This window comes from Canariomyces notabilis, assembly GCF_033297395.1.
Source record: "Canariomyces notabilis strain CBS 508.74 unplaced genomic scaffold N656scaffold_25, whole genome shotgun sequence".
NCBI lineage: Eukaryota > Fungi > Ascomycota > Sordariomycetes > Sordariales > Chaetomiaceae > Canariomyces > Canariomyces notabilis.
The window spans coordinates 300,390-318,947 of record NW_027041847.1 but is presented as its reverse complement, the minus strand read 5'-3'; the positions used below and the strand labels follow the sequence as shown (position 1 = coordinate 318,947).

At 55.2% G+C, this 18,558-nt stretch overlaps 11 protein-coding genes across 11 annotated transcripts; 6 read left to right on the top strand and 5 right to left on the bottom strand.

Moving 5' to 3' along the window:
* Window positions 1–309: 309 nt before the first annotated feature.
* N656DRAFT_847816 (uncharacterized protein) lies at window positions 310–676 on the top strand (the record flags this gene model as incomplete). Its single annotated transcript, XM_064819276.1, has 3 exons — window positions 310–370; window positions 442–544; window positions 597–676. The coding sequence occupies exons 1-3, from the start codon at window positions 329–331 to the stop codon at window positions 674–676; spliced, it is 225 nt and encodes a 74-aa protein (XP_064667032.1). The 5' UTR covers window positions 310–328.
* Window positions 677–699: 23 nt separating this feature from the next.
* N656DRAFT_783046 (disulfide isomerase) lies at window positions 700–2,325 on the bottom strand. The gene is made up of 2 exons (XM_064815870.1): window positions 1,531–2,325; window positions 700–1,477 (listed from the first exon to the last, which is right to left on the bottom strand). The coding sequence occupies exons 1-2, from the start codon at window positions 2,042–2,044 to the stop codon at window positions 885–887; spliced, it is 1,107 nt and encodes a 368-aa protein (XP_064667031.1). The 5' UTR covers window positions 2,045–2,325; the 3' UTR covers window positions 700–884.
* Window positions 2,326–2,565: 240 nt separating this feature from the next.
* On the top strand, window positions 2,566–3,402 carry N656DRAFT_783045 (ribosomal protein S14). Its single transcript, XM_064815869.1, has 3 exons — window positions 2,566–2,725; window positions 2,846–2,945; window positions 3,075–3,402. The coding sequence occupies exons 1-3, from the start codon at window positions 2,664–2,666 to the stop codon at window positions 3,081–3,083; spliced, it is 171 nt and encodes a 56-aa protein (XP_064667030.1). The 5' UTR covers window positions 2,566–2,663; the 3' UTR covers window positions 3,084–3,402.
* N656DRAFT_340078 (uncharacterized protein) lies at window positions 3,083–3,823 on the top strand. The gene has a single exon (XM_064809301.1). The coding sequence runs from the start codon at window positions 3,185–3,187 to the stop codon at window positions 3,665–3,667; it is 483 nt and encodes a 160-aa protein (XP_064667029.1). The 5' UTR covers window positions 3,083–3,184; the 3' UTR covers window positions 3,668–3,823.
* N656DRAFT_738007 (translation elongation factor Tu) lies at window positions 3,569–5,449 on the bottom strand. The gene is made up of 3 exons (XM_064812758.1): window positions 5,257–5,449; window positions 5,175–5,203; window positions 3,569–5,114 (listed from the first exon to the last, which is right to left on the bottom strand). Exons 1-3 carry the CDS (start codon window positions 5,423–5,425, stop codon window positions 3,981–3,983), a joined length of 1,332 nt encoding a protein of 443 aa, XP_064667028.1. The 5' UTR covers window positions 5,426–5,449; the 3' UTR covers window positions 3,569–3,980.
* Window positions 5,450–6,196: 747 nt separating this feature from the next.
* Window positions 6,197–7,081, top strand: N656DRAFT_791890 (kinase-like protein; the record flags this gene model as incomplete). The annotated part of the gene is made up of 3 exons (XM_064817024.1): window positions 6,197–6,220; window positions 6,264–7,012; window positions 7,042–7,081. The coding sequence occupies 3 exons, from the start codon at window positions 6,197–6,199 to the stop codon at window positions 7,079–7,081; spliced, it is 813 nt and encodes a 270-aa protein (XP_064667027.1).
* A 699-nt stretch (window positions 7,082–7,780) lies between these two features.
* N656DRAFT_791870 (uncharacterized protein) lies at window positions 7,781–8,173 on the top strand (the record flags this gene model as incomplete). The annotated part of the gene is made up of 2 exons (XM_064817021.1): window positions 7,781–8,014; window positions 8,048–8,173. The coding sequence occupies 2 exons, from the start codon at window positions 7,781–7,783 to the stop codon at window positions 8,171–8,173; spliced, it is 360 nt and encodes a 119-aa protein (XP_064667026.1).
* Window positions 8,174–8,723: 550 nt separating this feature from the next.
* On the bottom strand, window positions 8,724–11,863 carry N656DRAFT_783042 (uncharacterized protein). Its single transcript, XM_064815868.1, has one exon. The coding sequence runs from the start codon at window positions 11,706–11,708 to the stop codon at window positions 9,120–9,122; it is 2,589 nt and encodes an 862-aa protein (XP_064667025.1). The 5' UTR covers window positions 11,709–11,863; the 3' UTR covers window positions 8,724–9,119.
* Window positions 11,864–11,949: 86 nt separating this feature from the next.
* On the bottom strand, window positions 11,950–13,932 carry N656DRAFT_783041 (uncharacterized protein). Its single transcript, XM_064815867.1, has 2 exons — window positions 13,281–13,932; window positions 11,950–13,219 (listed from the first exon to the last, which is right to left on the bottom strand). The coding sequence occupies exons 1-2, from the start codon at window positions 13,540–13,542 to the stop codon at window positions 12,180–12,182; spliced, it is 1,302 nt and encodes a 433-aa protein (XP_064667024.1). The 5' UTR covers window positions 13,543–13,932; the 3' UTR covers window positions 11,950–12,179.
* Window positions 13,933–14,009: 77 nt separating this feature from the next.
* N656DRAFT_783040 (uncharacterized protein) lies at window positions 14,010–15,118 on the top strand. Its single transcript, XM_064815866.1, has 3 exons — window positions 14,010–14,487; window positions 14,558–14,676; window positions 14,801–15,118. Exons 1-3 carry the CDS (start codon window positions 14,376–14,378, stop codon window positions 14,966–14,968), a joined length of 399 nt encoding a protein of 132 aa, XP_064667023.1. The 5' UTR covers window positions 14,010–14,375; the 3' UTR covers window positions 14,969–15,118.
* Window positions 15,119–15,384: 266 nt separating this feature from the next.
* N656DRAFT_759594 (uncharacterized protein) lies at window positions 15,385–18,340 on the bottom strand (the record flags this gene model as incomplete). Its single annotated transcript, XM_064813198.1, has 2 exons — window positions 17,936–18,340; window positions 15,385–17,800 (listed from the first exon to the last, which is right to left on the bottom strand). The coding sequence occupies exons 1-2, from the start codon at window positions 18,271–18,273 to the stop codon at window positions 15,385–15,387; spliced, it is 2,754 nt and encodes a 917-aa protein (XP_064667022.1). The 5' UTR covers window positions 18,274–18,340.
* Between the last annotated feature and the right edge of the window lie 218 nt (window positions 18,341–18,558).

Sequence of the window (18,558 nt, the reverse complement as noted above, 5' to 3'; positions counted from 1 at the left end):
TTTAAACGCGATTTCGCGAAGATGGCACTAAATGTCTAGATTCAGCTCAATTGAGCTCAATAGCAGTACGTAGAAGAATAGGTTCAATTGCGTTCAATCGAAGCATGATAGTAAGCAGTAGGCGGTCACGGCGGTGGAGTGGGCGGTGACCGGATACGGAAGGCGGTGGGAGAACGACGGTGTAGTGAGATAAAGATTACGGTGCGGCGAGTCTCCGGCGAGAGATTCTAGAAGCACATTCAAGCCACAAGCAGAGACCAAGCGAGATTGATAACGATCGGACATAATCCATCACTCAAGAAATTCGGTGAAGAACTTATTGGCAACGATGCCCCCGCCCGACGACAAGACCCCTAGCCAAACAACCAGCGTGAGTGAACTGGCAGATAGATGTCCGGGAGCAAAATGGCCCAAAACTGACAACCAACTCATCATGTGCAGACATCTGAAGATGCCGGCGCCGAGCTTACCGCTCAGCTTGACGAGCTGCTGAACACCCTCTCCAACAAGTTCGCCGGTGTATCCAGCGAGATATTTGCAAAAAGTACGCATTTCTGCTTTCCTTTGCACATGCAGGGGCTTACATACAACTACAGTGGATGAGATGTCACGGCGTCTAGACAACCTCGAGGCGCAATTGATGGCCAACAAGGACAACAAATCTGGGTCTGGTTGAAGTCATCTCACGTAACAAAGCCAGATGGGAGTTCACGGAGTTGGGGCGTTGTATTGGTCAACACCATTCGAGTTTATATCCGTATCGCAACAAGTCCTTTTTTTACGCCTGGCCTGAAAACACGGACCCGAACATCAACCCCGATAGCGAGACTGTCATCTAGTGTTACAATCCATTGCCACGTTAACCCTACAAATGAGACGACACCTCAGAGCTCATCCTTTCCGCCTGTCGTCTTCTCAAGGAATTTGCGCAGGATGTTGGTCTTGCTTGTCAGCTCGTCCAGCTTGGTCCGGCCCAGCCCACCCTTCTTGAGGATCCCCTCCAAACGAGCGAGCTCCTTGGCGGCATACTCCTCGCTCTTGCTGAGCTTGTCAAGCACCCGAATATAATACTCAGCGTACTTGTATTGCGCATCATCCTTCAAGCCCTCGGCAGCCTTCATCGCCTCGGCCAGCACTTCGCTGAGAGACGCGCCGCCAGTGTATTTGGCCACGACTGCATCGAGTGCCTCAATGGTGCCAGCAGTCTCGTCGACACCGCCACCAGGGGCGCGGTGAGTGCCTGTTTTCTCGTTTAGGAAATCGACGAAATGCCCCTCAGAGCGGCCGCCATCATAGTCCTCAGCTTCTGTGCTGCCCTTGGGGAAGAACTTGATGGTCGGGTACGACTTCACACCGTACTCGGAAGCTGTGCGCTTGCTGTTCTCGTTGTCTGCATCAACCTTGGCGATCATGACATCAGGTTCGTTAACAAAGGTCTGAGCGAGGGCTTCCCAAGTCGGTGCGAGGTTCTTGCAGTCTGCCAATGGGTTAGCATCCTCACATATGCTATGGGACAACAAGATCACCTACGTCCGCACCATGGGGCAGTGAAAGCCACCAGGACATGCCTGTCACCGCCAACGTGCTTCTTGAATGTGGCATCCGTGAGCATCACCACCTCACTGGGCGGCGTCGCCTTCTTCTTCGGCTTGATGCCCGTCTTCTCAGTGATAAAGGAAGATAAGCTCTCAAGGTCTCGCCCGCCGTTGTATTCCTCCGGCTTGTCGCTCTTGCCATCGAACCACTTCAGCGTCGGGAAGCCCTGAACACCAAACCGCTTGCCCAGCGCCTTCTCGGCATCGGCATCGACTTTGGCGATCTGTACCTTGTCCTTGGCGAATTCGAATGCCAAGGCTAGCTCCTCGTAAACGGGTGCAAGATTCTTGCAGTGGCCGCACCACGGGGCAAAGAACTCGACGAGTGTAGGCTTGCCAGACTTCAATACGACCTTGTCAAAATTGCTGGGAATGAGGTCGAGTACAGCGGACCCGGCGGCAGCGACGGCCGTGAGACCGGCGAGCACGAAGCTCTTCATAAGCACCATGGTGAGCAGATTCACGAGGCAGAACGGGGCCCGGGGAATGTAATCGGAATGGAAGGCCTCAATGCGATTGCGTCTGCAAATTGATGAAAAGGGAGAAAACACCGCCCAGGCGATGTGCTACGAACGAAAGGAGTCAACCTTAGAAGCGGTGGCAACAAGGCGAATTCCGAAGGATGCTTTGAAATCGCAGGGAAAGATGCCACTTTGGCCAGTCCGGACGGCTGGCGGAGCTCTAACGACAAATGCCGTCCCCAGTTGAACGTTACCGCGGCGCCCCCCTGCCTGGCCGCCAGGGCCCGCCAGGCTTGTGAATTCCATTCCGCGGCGCCACTGCTACGCAGTTATTTACACAGTAATTACCGTGCCTACGTACATACTGTAACTGTACCTGAGTTTGATAAAGAGATAACAGCGAGTGCGCCACACTCATCAGCCACTACCGGCAAGCCCTCCCGCACAAGAAAAACTACCAGCGATTTTTGCGAACCTTTGCACCACTTCGAAATTCCGGCCAGCCCATTCGCGACCAGCGCATCCTCGACGACAAATCCCACGCCGACCGCAAGTAACCGACTTCGGCTTCTTTTTCTTCGGAAAGCAAACTCGACAATTCGTCAAAATGGCTCACGAGAACGTCTGGAACTCGCGCCCGCGCAACTACGGCAAGGGCTCCCGCGCTTGGTAAGAGGAAGCCAACCCGGATATTGAACACGGCGGAAGGAGATTTCTCCAGGGTTGAAGACATGGTTGGGGTAAAAACCTGGCTAGACGGAAAGCTAACGAGAGCTCTCCCTCCAACAGCCGCGTCTGCACTCACACGGCCGGTCTGATCCGCAAGTACGGCCTCAACATCTGCCGTCAGTGCTTCCGCGAGAAGGCCGCCGACATTGGCTTCGTTAAGGTACGCTCCTGCTACTTCACAACCTATGGCATACATCTCTCGGAATGTCCTAGACCATTGGCATCGACTCAGGCATTTAACCGCCTTCTCTCTCTCACACGGCTTTGCTAAACTGATTCGTCCAAACAGTACCGGTAAACGAGCTACTATGACGGTCAAGCGGCCGATAAGGTGTAAATAATGGATAGGGCAAAGGGACAACGGACAATAGACGGCTTGCTGTGGGACGAACGTGCTGGATGAGGGACACGACACGGTACGGGAAACCCGATTTCAGAGAACCTGCGGACCAAATCATGGCATGGCAATTGCGATGGGCATTTTCTACTCAGGGTGCGGTGCGGGTGGACGGGCTGTCTAGGACGAATGCGAAACTTCGGGATTCCCTGGTCACTTTCCTCAATGGAAACTGTCCCAAACTGAGCCAGCCATTTTACAATGAGGAGTTCATACAGGGTCCTGCTCCTATTGTTTTGCAACGAAATGAAGAAGCAAAATTCACCAATTCGCACCAGGCTTGCATCGTGAAAAATAGGCCAGATAGAGCTGGATCTGTTGGATGCTGCGATGATGCTGGAAAGCCAGCCGTTCCCCACGCTCAGCTTTGCGCTCAAAAGATAATGAATGCTCAGCTATACGTTTGCAGTACTGTTAAATGTGCAGAATACTGCGCACTTCAACATCAGAGCTCCCGCATCTCCACCCTTGGATCCTCTACCTAGGCAGATCCCCTTGGGAGAAACGCATACCCAGGAGCCAGCTCTCAAATTGATCGTCATCATGCCTCTATTATTGCCTCATATATCTCTATACTACAAGATTAAGACAATACCAGAAGAAGAGGGGAGATCAGCGGGCCCTGAGTCGATAGGCGGCTCCCAGAGCAACGGCGCCTTTAATACATCATAACATGTTTGTACAGTGTCCTCGGCTCCGCGGCGCCCACCCATTCACGAAGCAAGGGCCCGGAGCCAGCTCCTCTCATAGCCTTTCTTGGCACCCCCGCTACCTCTCCATCGCCACTAACTAGATGGCTTACTCAAGGATGCGGGTAACGAGGCCAGTGCCCACGGTCCGGCCACCCTCTCTGATTGTGACGCGCATACCAGCCTCGATGGCAACGGGGTGATGGAGCTCGGCAACCATCTCGACGTTGTCGCCAGGCATGACCATCTTGGAGTGGGCATGCTCAGTGCCCTCAGGGAAGGTGAGGGTACAGGCCTCGTCAGCGGAGCGGATGAAGATTTGAGGCCGGTAGTTCTGGTGGAAACCGGTGTGGCGGCCTCCTTCTTCCTTGCTGAGCGCGTAAAGCGAGATCAGGAATTTCTTGTGCGCGGTGACCGTGCCCGGCTTGGCGACAACCATGCCGCGCTTGATGTCCTCGCGGCGGATACCGCGAAGCAGAAGGCCAGAGTTGTCGCCGGCCCTTGACTCCTCGCACGACTTCTTGAAGGTCTCAATATCAGTGACCTTGGTCTTGATGATTTCGTCGCCCTTGCCGATGATTTCAACATCGGCGTCCCTCTTCAGAGTGCCGCGTTCAACACGGCCCGACACGACAGTGCCTCGACCGCCAATAGAGAAGACGTCCTCAATGGGCATGAGGAAAGGCTTTTCCGTGTCACGCTCAGGGGTCGGAATCCACTCATCAACAGCCTTTAAGAGCTCGTCGATCTTCTGTTCACCGATTTCGGGGCGCTTGCCTTCGAGGGCGCAGAGCGCGGAGCCCAGGACGACAGGGGTGTTGTCGCCATCAAAGCCATATGACGAGAGCAGCTCACGCATCTCCATCTCTACGAGCTCCAACATCTCTGGGTCCTCAAGAGCGTCGACCTTGTTGACGAAGACAACGATCCGTTGAACACCGACTTGGCGGGCTAGGAGCAAGTGCTCACGGGTCTGGGGCATCTGGCCGTCCGAGGCGGCAACAACAATGATGGCACCGTCCATGCTGGCGGCACCCGTAATCATGTTCTTGATGTAATCGGCGTGACCAGGGCAGTCGACGTGCGAGTAGTGGCGGTTCGCGGTCGAGTACTCGATATGGGCCGTGGAAATGGTGATACCACGCTTCCGCTCTTCAGGAGCCTTATCAATGGCGCCATACTCCAGGTAGTTTGCCAAGCCCTTCTCGGCTTGTCTCTTTGTGATGGCGGCGGATAGTGTTGTCTGCATTGGCGCAATTAGCTCGAGTCGCAATCGCAACGGGTGTCAGGGGGGTTATCGGACCTTTCCGTGGTCGACGTGACCAATTGTGCCTGAGGAGCAGCTGTCAGCGCTTGATGCTATGTCAGTAGTGACCACTACATACCGATATTAACATGAGGTTTGGTGCGCTCGTAGACGGCATAGGTGCGGGCGAAGTTGAGGACGGGCGTCCTGGTCTGGCGCTGCAGCGAGACCAAAGGGCTCGAGTTCTGTCTAAGGGAGTGGCGCGCCGTTCGTAAGAACGGAGCAATTGTCCTTAATGAGGCAGACATCTTGTATGTGTCGCTCACAAAAAACACCAACGGAATGGGAATGAGCGGAGAGTATGGGATCAACAGCTCGACAAACTGTTGAAGAGATTGCCGGATTGGAAAATTTGGGCGCTCCCAAAATTTGGCGACTCGTGCCGGCCAGCGCGCTTCATGGATCTGCTCGAGCACGGGCTTTTCTGTGCCTTGTGCTGCCTGGTCTTCGATACTAGGGTGGGGAAATCTCAAGACCCCCTTCGAATTTCATTTCACAGATGGCCTTGAAATTTAATTGGAAATTTCACATTTACACTAGCCAAATCTAGAAGGTGGTAAGAATTCGGGTTAGGGTTATACATGGTCTACCATGTGCCCATTACTGCTCCGTTCCTGACAACGCCGTCAATTCTTCGACGTCAACGCCTTTTCCATGGCCCTGTTAGAGCTGTCTTATAGACCAGACCCCTCTGGTTGAAACCCCTGAAATTCAAGGCCCGGATTGAAATTCAAATTTCATAAAAATGGCTGAATTTCAGAAAATTTCAATTTCATTTTCCCACCCTATTCGATACGTTCTGTACTGTACATAATTACTCTACATACTGTACATGGGATCTGTTGCACGTGCAGGCAAGCACCTGTGCAGTACGGAGCACCACGGACCTGACTCTGACGACTGAAATACCTTCCCATCTCATCTGACGGTCACTACCTTCCCTACCTTGACAAGTAAGAACCATATGTATTCTCTCAGCTTGATCCGTGACGGACACATTCATCAACTTCAATTTCGACATGTCACAACCTTTTGTTCCCGTCGTCAGCAATAGAGACACCCAGCACGAGGGCACCGGTCACTTAGCCATCAACAATACGTTTCTCCGTCGTATCTTCACCCTCTTGGCGCTTTAAAACCACCGCGCGGTTCTACCGATATAATGGCTGCGTGCCCATCTCTAAGCACCTCATCGTCAAGACTGGCCCGTATGTCCACCTCACCGAAGCTGCCACTATAAAGTTCGTCGCTGCCAAGACTTCGATTCCGGTACCTCGTGTGTATTGCTCCTTTGTTCACAAGAACCGGGCATACACCGTCATGGAGCGAATTCAGGGACAGCACCTTCCAATGGCCTGGAAGACACTGTCAGACGCCGGCCGCGACAGTGTCTTGACACAGCTTCGGGACATGATAACGGAACTAAGGGCAATCACACCTCCCCCAGGAACAGGGGTTGGGAGTTGCGTAGGCGGCTCCTTACGAGACCCCCGAAATCCTGCTAGATCAAATCCCAGGTTCGGGCCGTTCACGACGATTCAGGACTTCCACAGCTGGCTCCGCGAGCATCTCCGGCCGGAAGAGCATCCGGACCGTCAGGATGACCAAAACTGGAAGGACATCAAGGAGATGGTTGCTAAGCAGGACGGACCGTGGTCCCCTCCCGTCTTTACGCATGGCGACTTAAACCCCTTCAACATCATGATTCGAGACAAAAAAGTTGTCGCCATTATCGATTGGGAGACTGCGGGATGGTATCCCTCCTACTGGGAATACACGGCTGCATGGACTGGGAATGATGTGATTCGGAAAGGTTGGCAAGATTTAATTCCCAAGTTCCTTGATCCATACCCGAGGAGTTTAGCATGGAAATCACGCGCCAGAAGTGGTGGGGAGAATATTAAGCGGTCTGATACACGAGCAGCATAATTCTCGTCAGACTGCTGTAGTCTCCCAGACTCGGCAGCGTTCCCATGCTATGTGGCCGGCACTCTCGCTGCAAAAGAAGACGTATAAGCTTCTTTTGGCAGTGACGCCAGGGTACGACGGCGATGAGTCCTATCGAATCCTCTCTCTCAGCAGTACGGATCTACCCTGAATGTAGCCTTGTCGCTTCCAAAGCAATATGCAATGAGGCTCGCTTTTGTAGCCTTGCTGCTGCTTCCGCGCGTGCGTCAAACGAGAATACATAGGCAGGCAGGCACAGGTCCGCAATCACAGTTTCAGTCCGATGTTTGACGGCCCGACGCACAGAACTGTAGGCTGGTCTTTGGAGAATACAGGGAAAGAGCGTGTTTCCTGGAAGGACTCAAATCCCACACACCCGCCGACTACCTTACCATTGAGCTACACCCTACAACCTTTCTAAGCCTCGAATTTGGGTTTCGTATCTCTCCCCTCCTGCTCATCCAACCATAAGAATGATTTCAAGCAAGAAACGATTGTACATTGCACTGTGCCCCAAGCGGAGTCACTGGCAATGAAGAACGAAGGTGCTTAGCTTCCTCCTCTGTCTGCTTCTGCACTGGCTCATGGCGATCTACAGGGTTCACTGGGGCTTTCTCGTCGGACCGAAGGTTGAGGACAAGCCCCAGGTTCCCGGCATGCGATATCACGTGAAGAATCATCCAACCCAGGGCTGGATGTACGAGGAAATCGATTTGGACGACGTGCAATCCACCGCCAGACTCCTCGCCCGCATCGTGGTTGCAAAGATTAAAGACGAAAAGCGGCTCATTGAAATCTTCCGCACGACGCCCGTCGTTCAAAACGATCCCAATTGGCGTTGCCGTACCTGGGTCGCCGATGTCCTATCACGGATAGCCGAGGACGGGAAGGTAGTCGGAACCTCACAGTTGGACTGAAGCAAGATCGAAGCACTGGCCCGCGATTATGTGGCGAAGAAAACAGAAGCCGGGAGGTATGCGAACGCCGCAGATCTGTTGCTGCCGAAGCCGACATGGAATATGTTTGAGGAAAAGGAAATTGTGCCCTAGAGGCAGCGAGAGGCACACGTCGGGACGTAAAGGATTCTGGTTGACTCGATCAGTCGATTCTTATCCTTCCCCTTTCTGAACCCTCGTCCGGTTATCAATGAAGACAGGGAAAGAGCATTCTATTTCCGCGGCTGAACAGGGAATATAGTAGTGAATTCGACACTCTTCATCTGGGTATCTCGTTGTCTGAGGCCTCCATCTCCCTATTCCTCCATCATCATGGGGATCTCCCAGAGTCTGGACTCTTCAACTACTCCGCAAATGCTAATGAACTCGGTTCGACAGGGTGCTTGGGGTTCTTCTCTAGCTCGAGAGATTTTACCATCCCGTTAGCATGCACCAGACCTCCCTAACCCGATCATAGGCGTTCCGTGGCCCATTTCCATTTCCCTTACTCTGAGAACCACCGAATTCCCAAACACCGAGAATGTATCCTCATTCAGCTAGTTGAGCCGTCGTCCTGGCCCATTGTGGGCTTATAGCTTGCTCAAGTTTCAAGACATTGAACGTCGTAGTAGTAGGGGTGATGATTACGCAAGAAAGGCCACGATATAGCTGATATACAACACTAAGTAGTACATACGTATCTACCTTATGTCTAATGTTACAATATATACATCTAGAGGCATCATCATGATATTGGCTTGACCCCTAACTTCTCTCTCTATACCGGCCTCTGTCTCTGTCTTGACACATCCACATCCGATTCGCGTTGGTCATCAATGTCAAGGCGATGATGATGCCGCATGGCGTGCCAAGTCCCCGCAGCAGCTTCCGGCGGATGATCAACACGCACTTGTTCGCGGGCCTCGTCCTCCATTGCTGCTGACTGGGACGCGTCGTACAAGCTGTCGCTTCGCCGCACGTCTAACGGGGGGACTTCCTCGCCCTTGTCCGAGTCGCGCCTCTGCACACCACTCGACCATCTTTCGTGATGATGGTGATATTAGCGAGACTGATCCGCCCCCGTATTATAGTAGTTTGGTGCCGTTTCCGTCGTGTTTGGTATCGCTGCTGGCTGCTCGTCGTCGCCTTCCAACTCGAGTCCTGCGAGCAGGCTCTCTATTTCGGAATATACTGATTCCTGGCTGTTCCTCGGTTTAGCCTCCTTGCCGTTTTCCGATGCAGGTCTCTCCAATGCCCGCTGTGTCTGTGAGCAGACCGGTTGTTGATTATGTAGGCCTTCGGCCATGTCATCTTCTGACTCGTGCGCCCTGAGTAGTCTTTCAATTTCCGAGTATATCGGTTCTCCGCCATGACGGGCCTCGGCCTTCCCCTGGTGAGCTGCGTTTGACGGGTTACGGTGCTTGGTACGCTCTCGCGCGTGGTGGTTCTCGGCCCCATCCTCCGCCAACTCGTTCTCTTCTGTCCGGGAAACCCCCAGCTTGACCCGGGACCTCGACTTCTTTTCTAGGGGCATTTCAATCGGTAACATGAGGTCCGGAGTTCCCTCGCGGTTCTCCTGAGGACCTGAGCGTGTCAATTCAAGTAGTTGCCGGTCGCGAGCGAGCGCCTTCTCGAGAAACTCCCCCAGCGGCACCGCGGGGCGCCTTAATCGGGACGTGCTGAACGCCCAGTCAGAGTACTTCTCATAGAGTCGACCCGCAATTCTATCGCCTGTCATTGAAATGGATAATGGTTCAAGCATGTGTCTGGCGTCACAGAGGAAGAGGTTTCTGACAAAGTCCTGCTGTGGATATTTCCACCCGTGCCTCTCGTCCCACAAGCCGTACTTGGCCAGTGGTTTGAGCAACCTCTTGCGCTTGTCGTGATCGTCAAGGAAGAAGATCACGTACTGCCGCATGCGCCAGGACGTGGCGTCGGCAAGGTGGGCGTAGCGAGACACGGCGCTGGCTAGATGGGGCCTCTGGAGGTGCCATGCCGTCGTGAACAGTATGTGGAACGTGATTTCGTCGTACTGATCGAACCCCCGCTCGTGCAACAGCTTGATAATCCCGATTGCGTCGTCGATTCGCCCCTGGAGCCTGCAATGGCGCAGGAGTGTGTTCAGCGAGCTGGTGTTTGGCCCAACCTTAGCATATACACAGTTGGAGCCAAACATGGCTTCGAGAATGACCTTGGCGTCGTCAAACTTGCCATAGCGCCCAAAGACCTCCAGCATGTTGTTGCCGGCCCGCGTTGTCAGCCGCCAGTGAGGACCATACGTGCTTTCCTGGACCGCGAGCAACTCCTGGACGCTCTGGCCGAGTCTGATTGCGCGCAAGGCGTCGTGTGAAGCCATCACTTGGGCAACGCCAATGACGCCCTGGGGGGTCTCGAAAAAGCCCTTGGTCTCCATGGCCTCTATAATGTATCGTCGGACTTCCTCTGCCTCAACCATGCTGAGAAATAGCAGCCAAGTCCGCAGATTGGGCTCATGTCCACTGAGAATCATGGAACGGATGATGACTTGGAAGGCGAGCAGGTTTTTGGCAAGAACCGCTCCGGAAGCCATGAGGTTGAAGACGTCCAAGTCTATGCGCAGACCCGACTTCCAAAGGGAATAGAACAATTCCCTAGCGGGGCCAATAAGCGACTGGCCCGCGTTGACGAGGAAGCTAAGAGCTATCTTTAGGGCCCGTGTCGTTATGGCGGCCTGGGCAGCTGGGTCTTTGAAGACGGCAAGCAGCAGCCGCACCACGGTGTCCTTGTGTCCTTCGGTGCCATCGTACACCTTCCTGGCAACGCTGCCCGGCATGCGCCCCATGGTCAGGGAGGCAACGTAGCGCTCAAAGTTCGCAGGGGTCCAGACGCTGGGCTGTGGGATCTGGTCTGCCCTCACGGTAAGCGTATAAGGTCCGTCGTGGTTCCGCACTTTCGTTGTGGCTTCGGCTGACTCTTGGGCCGATGTGGAGTCCCCGTCGAGCCTGAAAACAGCGACTTTTTTGACGGTGCAGAGGATCTCGTCAACCGCCTGGCCGACGGCGGCGGGTTGGCCAGCTATAATAATGAAGGCATCTTCGTCGGCGGGCGCGCTCTCGTCGGGCCAGTGCGCGGCCATGGCACAGCCGGACCTCGCTTGTATGTTCCATACATTGTTCTCGCCATCCGACATGAGCGCGCTGGCGGCATCCCTCGAGAAGACAACCTTGATCTTCTCGCGCACTACGCCCTGAGCGGGAGTCCATGCGACCAGGTTGTGCAGGATGGTGCGCCAATCAGGGGGCACAGGGTGAATGCGGTTCTGATGGTATCGCTGTTGCTGGAGGACCCGGTGCAGCCTCCGCTTCCCGGCGTGTCTCTCGCCCGCCGTGGGATATTCGACTTGATGCTCGGCGAGGATTGTCTTTTCTTCGGGGTGAGGCTGGAGGGGAAGTTCGGCGAGGCGTTGGCTCAGCGAGAATGCAGGGGGTGTACTCGCACTCGCACTTGCACTTGCACTTGACGATTCGGATCGACTGAAGGTCGTTCTTATTCTTGTTCTTGGAGGACAGCGCAGGATGCTGCGTCGTCTTGTTGTCAGCGAAAGTCCATAAACGCGATCACCACATAGGCGCGGCCAAGCTCTCCAAGACAACATGTATCCAGTGAGCATCGACTATAACCAGGGCATCTTTGCGCTGTCGTTTCGCGGGAGTGGCGTCGCAAATACCGTCGCTGTCGCTGTCGCTGTCGTTGTCGTTGACCTAATTCGATGCCGCTATCTTTTTCCATCTTTTTTTTCGCGACTTGTCGTCCCCTGGCCTGCCGAGGACAGCGCTTGCCTGCCGAGTGGGGACGTGTGTAATTTTTGGTTCCTAATGTTTGAAACTTAGCGGTTCAATACCAGCATCAATACAATATTTAATGTGACAGAGCGGTAATATATGCGTAATCCCGTTGAAACTGACGGTTAATGGGCGTGTAATGACATGCGATTTAGGTATTGATCCTGCTCATAGTTTCACGTATTCTTTCCATATTCAACTCCATCAGTTCTGTCGTTGACTTCGCGGTGTAAATTAGGGTATAATGTTATTGATAGGTAGGTGATTAGGCATCCGCCTTCAACTCCAAGTACTCAAACTCATGGCTTGCCCGCGTGCTTAGGAGCGGGCTCAGAAGGCCCCGATTTGTCCAACCCTTGCCAGCTTGGATCCCAGCCTTGCTCCTGGTCAACAGCGCCCCTGGAATCTCCCTCCTCGGCCATACCCTTCACATCGCTCCAGTACTCGAGCCTCTTCACTTCCTCGTCTGCGTGTCTGATAGCCGCGTCAAGGTTCTTCACCCTGCGTTCCAGCTCAGGTCTCGCCTCTTTCTGCTTTTGGAGCGCTGCTGTTGTCTCGTCGTAAACCTCCGTCATTCTGGTTAGCAGCACCCGGCGTGATGCTTGAAACACGAAGAGGGACATGATATCGTGCATCACATGCTGCAGGCCTGCCAGGTCATCTTTTGCGTTTTGGAAATAGTTATCGACTGCCTCGATTCGCTCCCGGTCGATTCGACAACGTCCGAGGACGCACAAGAGGTCGTCGGCCTGCTCAATTACAGGTTGCTCAGCGCCGTCCACGTTAGCTGTGCTTGTGCTGATTCTGCTTCCACGGGCACTGGTTGCCCTGCTCCGGCTGCGCTCTCGACTGATCTCGGAGGAAGGTCGGATCGAAAAGTACTCCGAGTTGAGCATGTACGGGTCCTGCCCGTTGTAGTCCAAGTCCTTCTTCACCCGTTTCCTGATCCACGCGCGGCGGCGCACAAACGAGTTCCACCATTTCGCCTTGTGCCATGAGAATTTCTTGGAGAATGCAAACGAGTACTCCCAGCCGTCCTCGTCCACGCCCTCCTCGTGATTGATCCTCCATTCGGGCCATGCCCATTCCCAGCTGGGATCCGGTACCTGCGCCGTGTGTATGTCGGTTGGGCTTGGCCGATGCGCTGAGTTTGTCCAAGCGGGGGGATCGAGGTTGCCGAGCGCTCTGGACGAGAAGAGCGGTATGCCGCATAGGAATCCGCCCCTCTGGTTTTCATACAGAATGTCAATGGCCGACTCGGGCGGCCTTGGTCTGCCTCTTGACCTGCTTGTCTGTGTTCCTGATCTTGGACGGTCTGTTCCAATCTGCGGGGTGGGTACTGGAACAATCTATGAGCATTGCTTGCCAATTCCTGCACATGCAACAGAGCCCCAACTTACGCTCGACTTGGATCAGGGGTTGCTCGGGCTCTCCGTCTCGAGTGTCGTGCGTGGCAGGCCCGGCTCCGTCCTCGACCGCCGGAGGAGCGACAGCGGTGTCAGAGGCTGGCGTGTCTTGGAGGGAAGAAGACGGGCCTGCGGATGGGGGCTCGTGAGTGCTGCCGTCCTCAGAATGGTCGACTAGTTTGATCTCATGGTCAAAGTCGCTGTCCTTGGGGGGCGGTACGCGTCGCGAGGAACGGTGGTGTTTGACCCGGGGCATGGCTTCTTCTCATGTGACGCACATGATGGAAGGTCTCTGCTCTAGATCCCCGCGCAGAAGCACATTGACATTACTGTGTTGCCAACAGCCTGGTGTTTGCGATGAAGTGGACGCCGCGGCACAGCTTGATGGGCCAAGTATAGTAGTTGGGGGCAGATGTGGGGCAGCACCTCGACGTCTCGCCAGGAACAAACCTTCCCAACCGACAGGTCTGTCTAGAGAAAAGGATTGTCCTTTCTTGCCAGCTATTTTTGTGACTTTGACATGACGATACTCAGAATGCAACAACGAGCGACAGCGGAGAGCACGAAAACGGTGGGAAAGGCCCGGTCAAGGCGAGGCGGTGCTGATTCAGAGTTTGGACCTTGGAGCCTTGTAGCACCCTTGGCTGTTGTGCTATGATGTAATGAGAGAAACATCGCTCCAATCCAAACCCTATTGTAACATATGTAACCCTACCCCTTCAGCTTCGGTCTCCACCTTGGCGCTCCCCGCTCTCGTCTGTCCGTACTACGTCATGCATGACTGATTGTGAACGGCGGGAGGAAGCTCCAAGCTGCGACACGAGGCAGGTTGCAAGAATGAACGGCGCGGGGACGAATAGGAAAGCAACAAGAAAACCATGGCAGCTGTCAGAGACCCGACCGAGAATTAAAATCATGCCATGCAGCTTCCCTCACTCACTTCTCTTTGACAACGCAATAAGACATCTCACATCCCCTCAACCCATCCGGCCATCAGTCGATATCCTGCTAGTTTAACACTTGCATATCGCAACTTCAAGACATCCTCGACAGCTCGAGAATCCTTGCTCTCCAACAAAAGAACCCGCAATGTCTCGATCAAAAGCACCTCTTGCCATTGGCCTCGCGGCCGCCGGCGGCGTCGGCTACTACCTCTACTCGGCCGGCGGCTCGCCCAGGGCAGCCGAGAAGCAATTCGAGAGTGAGTTTGGCAATGGTAAATGTAATCCAGTTCCCCCAGGCTTTGCTGACACAATAATGTCCTTTACTAGGTGACGCGCACCACGTCGCGGCCAAGATCAAGGGCGAGTCGCCTACCTACCGGCAGACGGACGCCGAAGCGCAAGGCCGGAAGCTGGGCCAGGAGGCCGGCGCCAAGGTGGACTCGGCTGTAGGTCACTCTTTTTGATCCCCTTCTCCTCCTTGCTTGAACACAATCTTTCCCTTTTGCCTGCCATTCTTTTCCCTCTCCACTCTCATTGTTCCGACACTAATATTACACACCACGAAACCAGATTGAGACGGTCAACAGGGAGACATCCAAGGCCAAGAGCGAGGCCGAGTCGTATGCGAAAGCGGCCAAGGCCGACACCCTCAAGAAGATTGACCAGTTTGACCACAAGGTCGAGGAGAAAGCCGCCCAGGGCAAGAGCTGGTTCTCTTCGTGGTTTGGCGGCAAATGAGTGAATGGGAAGGACATGGGACTGGACGGGCCAATCTCTCTACTCCTCCCACTGTTGGCTGTGTCTTTTCTGTTTGGAGTGAAATGCGCTTTTTAATCGGAGTCTGTTTCTGTTGTAATTAGGTCATGCTATGTTAATCTTGCATTTCGGGGTGGCTGGCTGTAGACGAATATGGCCAACCTACCTACCTACTTTATCCATCTAGGTACTACTATCTCAAACACAAATCATGACATGATGTTATACCGTCTTCGCAAATCTCATGTGAAGAAGAGGCCATAATATTGGCTTCGAGACCGTGACCACCGGTCGATCCGCTAGCTGATGGTGATAAACCCGACTCCCAGACGCTTAACTTGTCCATAAGATAACGTACAATACACACAAATAGACCCATAACTCAAACCCAACCCGACTCAACTCAACTTAGCCGCCACCATCTCCAGAATCTCCTCCGTCTTCTTGTTCGCATTCCTCGGATCCTTAGCCACCGCCTGCCAGACCTCGCCGTGGCGGGGGTCGTTGAGGACGCACTTGGCAACCAGCTCCCGCCTCTTCTCATCGGTTCCGTGCTGCAGCAGGAACTTGTAGTACCACGCCCACGAGTCCCCCCTATCTCTATCAAGCAGCAGCGCGCGCTCGAACCAATTCTGCGCGCGGTCCAGCTTGCGCTCGGCCCAGAGGATGCGGGCGGCCGTCACCTGGAGGACGGGGTCGTCCTCTACTTTCTTGATGGCCTCGGTAATGAGGGATTTCCGCTGGGTGCGGGGTTCCAGGTACAAAATGCGCTCGGCCCAGAGCAGGCCGGATTTGGGCATCTGTTGCAAGGCTTGCGCCATGAGGCTGCGCGCTTGAGTCAGATTGCCCGCGCGCCGCTCGACGCGGATGAGCTCGGCCCAGAGCTCGGGTGATTTGGGGACCGCCTGCCGCGCGCGGTCGAGCACGCTGCGCGCTTTCACCACGTTGCCCGACGATTCCTCCAGCCGCGAGTACAGGAGCCAGAGGGGCACCGACGACGGCACCGCCCGCACGCCCGTCGCGTACGCCTCGCGCGCCTCGGCCAGCTTGCCCAGGTCCTGGTAGATCTGGCCTTTCATCATCCACAGTTTGGAAGCTGCCGGGAAGAGTTGCAGCGCTTCGCGGACTAGGTCGAGCGCTGCTTCGTTGGCGCCGAGTTGCCGCTCAAAGGCGACGCTGCGCATCCAGACGCGGTCGGTGGGGGCGTTTTGCCGGGCTGTCTTGAGGAGGTCGCGGGCTTGGTCGACGAAGCCGTTGTCGGCTTCGAGCTTCACCGCGGCCAGCCAGATGTCCTCGTTGTCCGGGTTTTGCTTGAACGCCCGAGCGAGCACCTTCCGAGCCTCGTTGATCTCGCCAGCCTTCTCCTTGGCGAGCATGAGCCAAAATACCTCAACATGGGGGCACGCCTCGACCGCCTTTTCGAGGGCCCGCCACAGGTCGTCTTTGGTGCCGTGGTTCCGCTCGAGGTCGACCGCGGCCAGATACAGACTCTTGCTGTTGGGGAAGACGCGCAATGCGTAGGCGTAGATGGCGCGTGCCGTCGCGAACTTGTTCCGCCCAATGCTGGCCTTGGCGTCCTCCATCCAAATCTCCTTGCGATCGTCGTCCTCGTCCAAACCCCACCCGAGCGTCTCCTCAATGATGTTACTGCACGTAATCACGGCGCCCTCCTCTTCGCACTTCTCTGCCTCGGCGATCCACTCCTCGCGCTTGGGCATGGCGTTCTGCTTGGCAAGGAACTTGACGGCGTTCTTCATGACCGGCCTCTTGGTGCCCTCACCGAGCTGCTCCTCCAGGCGGGCGGCGGCAATCCACAATTCGTGCGAATTGGGGAGCTTCTTGACGGCCTTGTTGAGCACCTTGCGGGCATTTTCTGGCGTCTCCAGACGCGCCAATGCCAGCCACAGGTCCAGCGATTGAGGAATGAGCTCCGTGGCTTTGGCGAGCAGCATCCGCGCGTCCGCGACGTCCTGTTCCAGGTTGACCGCCTCTTTCCAGAGCGCCTCGGACTCCTGGTTGTGGTCGAGTGCTCGCCGAATGACCTTCTTCCGCGACCTCTGGTCGTTTTCGAGCTTCATGGCTTCTACCCAAAGCTTCACCGAGTGCGGGTTGTGCTGGATGGCCTGCGCAGCAATGACTTTGGCGTTTTTGTTGTCGTTGAGATGGATATTCTCGAGCCAGATATCCTCGCTCTTCGGGCAGTGTTCGCACCCTTTGGCGATCAGGGTGCGAGCTGCGCCCGGCTTCCCCGCAGCGATCTCCAGTCGTGCAGCGGCAATCCAGCTGGCCGCCTGCTTGGGGTTGGAGTCGACGGCTGACTTGAGCATCTTCCTGAACTGCTCAATGTCCCCAATGCTCTGCTCGGCAATCTGCACGTTGGCCAACGATGTCAAGTAGCCCTTGGGGTCTATGCTGGTCGCGCTTCCAACCGTGGCTATGCCGCTGCTCTGCGATTGCTGCTCCAAGCGGGCGCGAAGCACCTTGTCGCGGGCAGCGCCAATCTTTGCAAAGTCGGTGACGGTGCCGTCCTTGTTGCCGCCCGCCGCCGTGCCGGTGCCGTCCTCTACGACAGTGGTGCCGAACTGGCCCTGGTCTCTTGCGGCAGCCAGAACGCTGTCGGGCACAGCGTAGAAGCGTTGCATGCGAGCCTGGCGGGCCCTCTTCGTCCGGCCGGTAAGGTCCTTGGGGTCTGGCAGGTTCGCCCATTCCTCATCTGTCACTGTTTCTAGCGCTCGCTTGAGCCCCGCAAATTGCTGTTGGATCTTTGGGTTCTTGCGCTCGTATTCCTCCCGTTCGGCTTTTTCTCGTGCTTCCCTGTGCGATTATCGGTCGGTACTCTGTTCATCTATGCGGAAAAGATAAACTACATGTTCGACGGCGGTGGTAGGGATAGAGTGAAGGGATGGGGATAGGCAGAACAGCGGGTGGCGATGAGAAATAGGCACCAACCTTTGCTTCTGGCGGCGCTTGGCCATCTTGTCGTCGACCTCCTTCCATATCTTGTCGGCTTCCTCATCGTCTTTCTCGTAGATGCCGCCCGCAAAGAGTCCGACCTCGTTGTCGGGGTCCTGGTACCGAGAGTCATCCTCTTTGTCGTCGTCCTTGGGCTCGGTCAGACCGAGCTGGGCGGATCGTTTTGCGACGGCAGCCTTGATCTGGTCCTCGCTCGGCCCTTCCCGCGCGGGGCCGAGATCTGATCGTGTCGTAAACCCTGTAGCGCCGCGACCAAGACCGGCGACGTAGTTTTCGGGCGCCGGCTGGCTGAGAAAGTCGCGCCTGCTGGTCATGGCGATGAGGTTGGAATGTGCGGGTCGGCGCAGTCAGGTTCACGACTCGGGGTTCGCCGAGTTGAAGTTGCGAAAGTGACAGAAACAGTATCTGTAGCCGAGCACTGATTACTTGCAGGCAGAAAGGACCCACACTTCTGTTATCGAACTCATGTTCACGTTATCGATACGATGTGGATACCGGTACTTCTCAGATACGGGTTAGGGCTACACACATCTCTCACGACTTACTCCCATCTCCTTTCAGGTCCTCACACTGCTACCCGGTTTATACTTGCAATGATG

Bases quoted from the DNA above. Each gene is read 5' to 3' on its own strand.
- N656DRAFT_340078 (XM_064809301.1), top strand. From the start codon at position 3,185: ATGAGGGACACGACACGGTACGGGAAACCCGATTTCAGAGAACCTGCG.
- N656DRAFT_783041 (XM_064815867.1), bottom strand. From the start codon at position 13,542: ATGCCCCGGGTCAAACACCACCGTTCCTCGCGACGCGTACCGCCCCCC. The intron at 13,220-13,280 runs GTAAGTTGGGGC...AGATTGTTCCAG, and splicing joins ACCCCTGATCCAAGTCGAGC to TACCCACCCCGCAGATTGGA.
- N656DRAFT_738007 (XM_064812758.1), bottom strand. From the start codon at position 5,425: ATGTCTGCCTCATTAAGGACAATTGCTCCGTTCTTACGAACGGCGCGC. The intron at 5,204-5,256 runs GTATGTAGTGGT...GCTGCTCCTCAG, and splicing joins CAAACCTCATGTTAATATCG to GCACAATTGGTCACGTCGAC. The intron at 5,115-5,174 runs GTCCGATAACCC...GCGCCAATGCAG, and splicing joins GTCACGTCGACCACGGAAAG to ACAACACTATCCGCCGCCAT.
- N656DRAFT_783040 (XM_064815866.1), top strand. From the start codon at position 14,376: ATGTCTCGATCAAAAGCACCTCTTGCCATTGGCCTCGCGGCCGCCGGC. The intron at 14,488-14,557 runs GTGAGTTTGGCA...GTCCTTTACTAG, and splicing joins AGCCGAGAAGCAATTCGAGA to GTGACGCGCACCACGTCGCG. The intron at 14,677-14,800 runs GTAGGTCACTCT...CCACGAAACCAG, and splicing joins GCGCCAAGGTGGACTCGGCT to ATTGAGACGGTCAACAGGGA.
- N656DRAFT_783042 (XM_064815868.1), bottom strand. From the start codon at position 11,708: ATGCTCACTGGATACATGTTGTCTTGGAGAGCTTGGCCGCGCCTATGT.
- N656DRAFT_783046 (XM_064815870.1), bottom strand. From the start codon at position 2,044: ATGGTGCTTATGAAGAGCTTCGTGCTCGCCGGTCTCACGGCCGTCGCT. The intron at 1,478-1,530 runs GTAGGTGATCTT...ACCCATTGGCAG, and splicing joins CACTGCCCCATGGTGCGGAC to ACTGCAAGAACCTCGCACCG.
- N656DRAFT_783045 (XM_064815869.1), top strand. From the start codon at position 2,664: ATGGCTCACGAGAACGTCTGGAACTCGCGCCCGCGCAACTACGGCAAG. The intron at 2,726-2,845 runs GTAAGAGGAAGC...TCCCTCCAACAG, and splicing joins GGCAAGGGCTCCCGCGCTTG to CCGCGTCTGCACTCACACGG.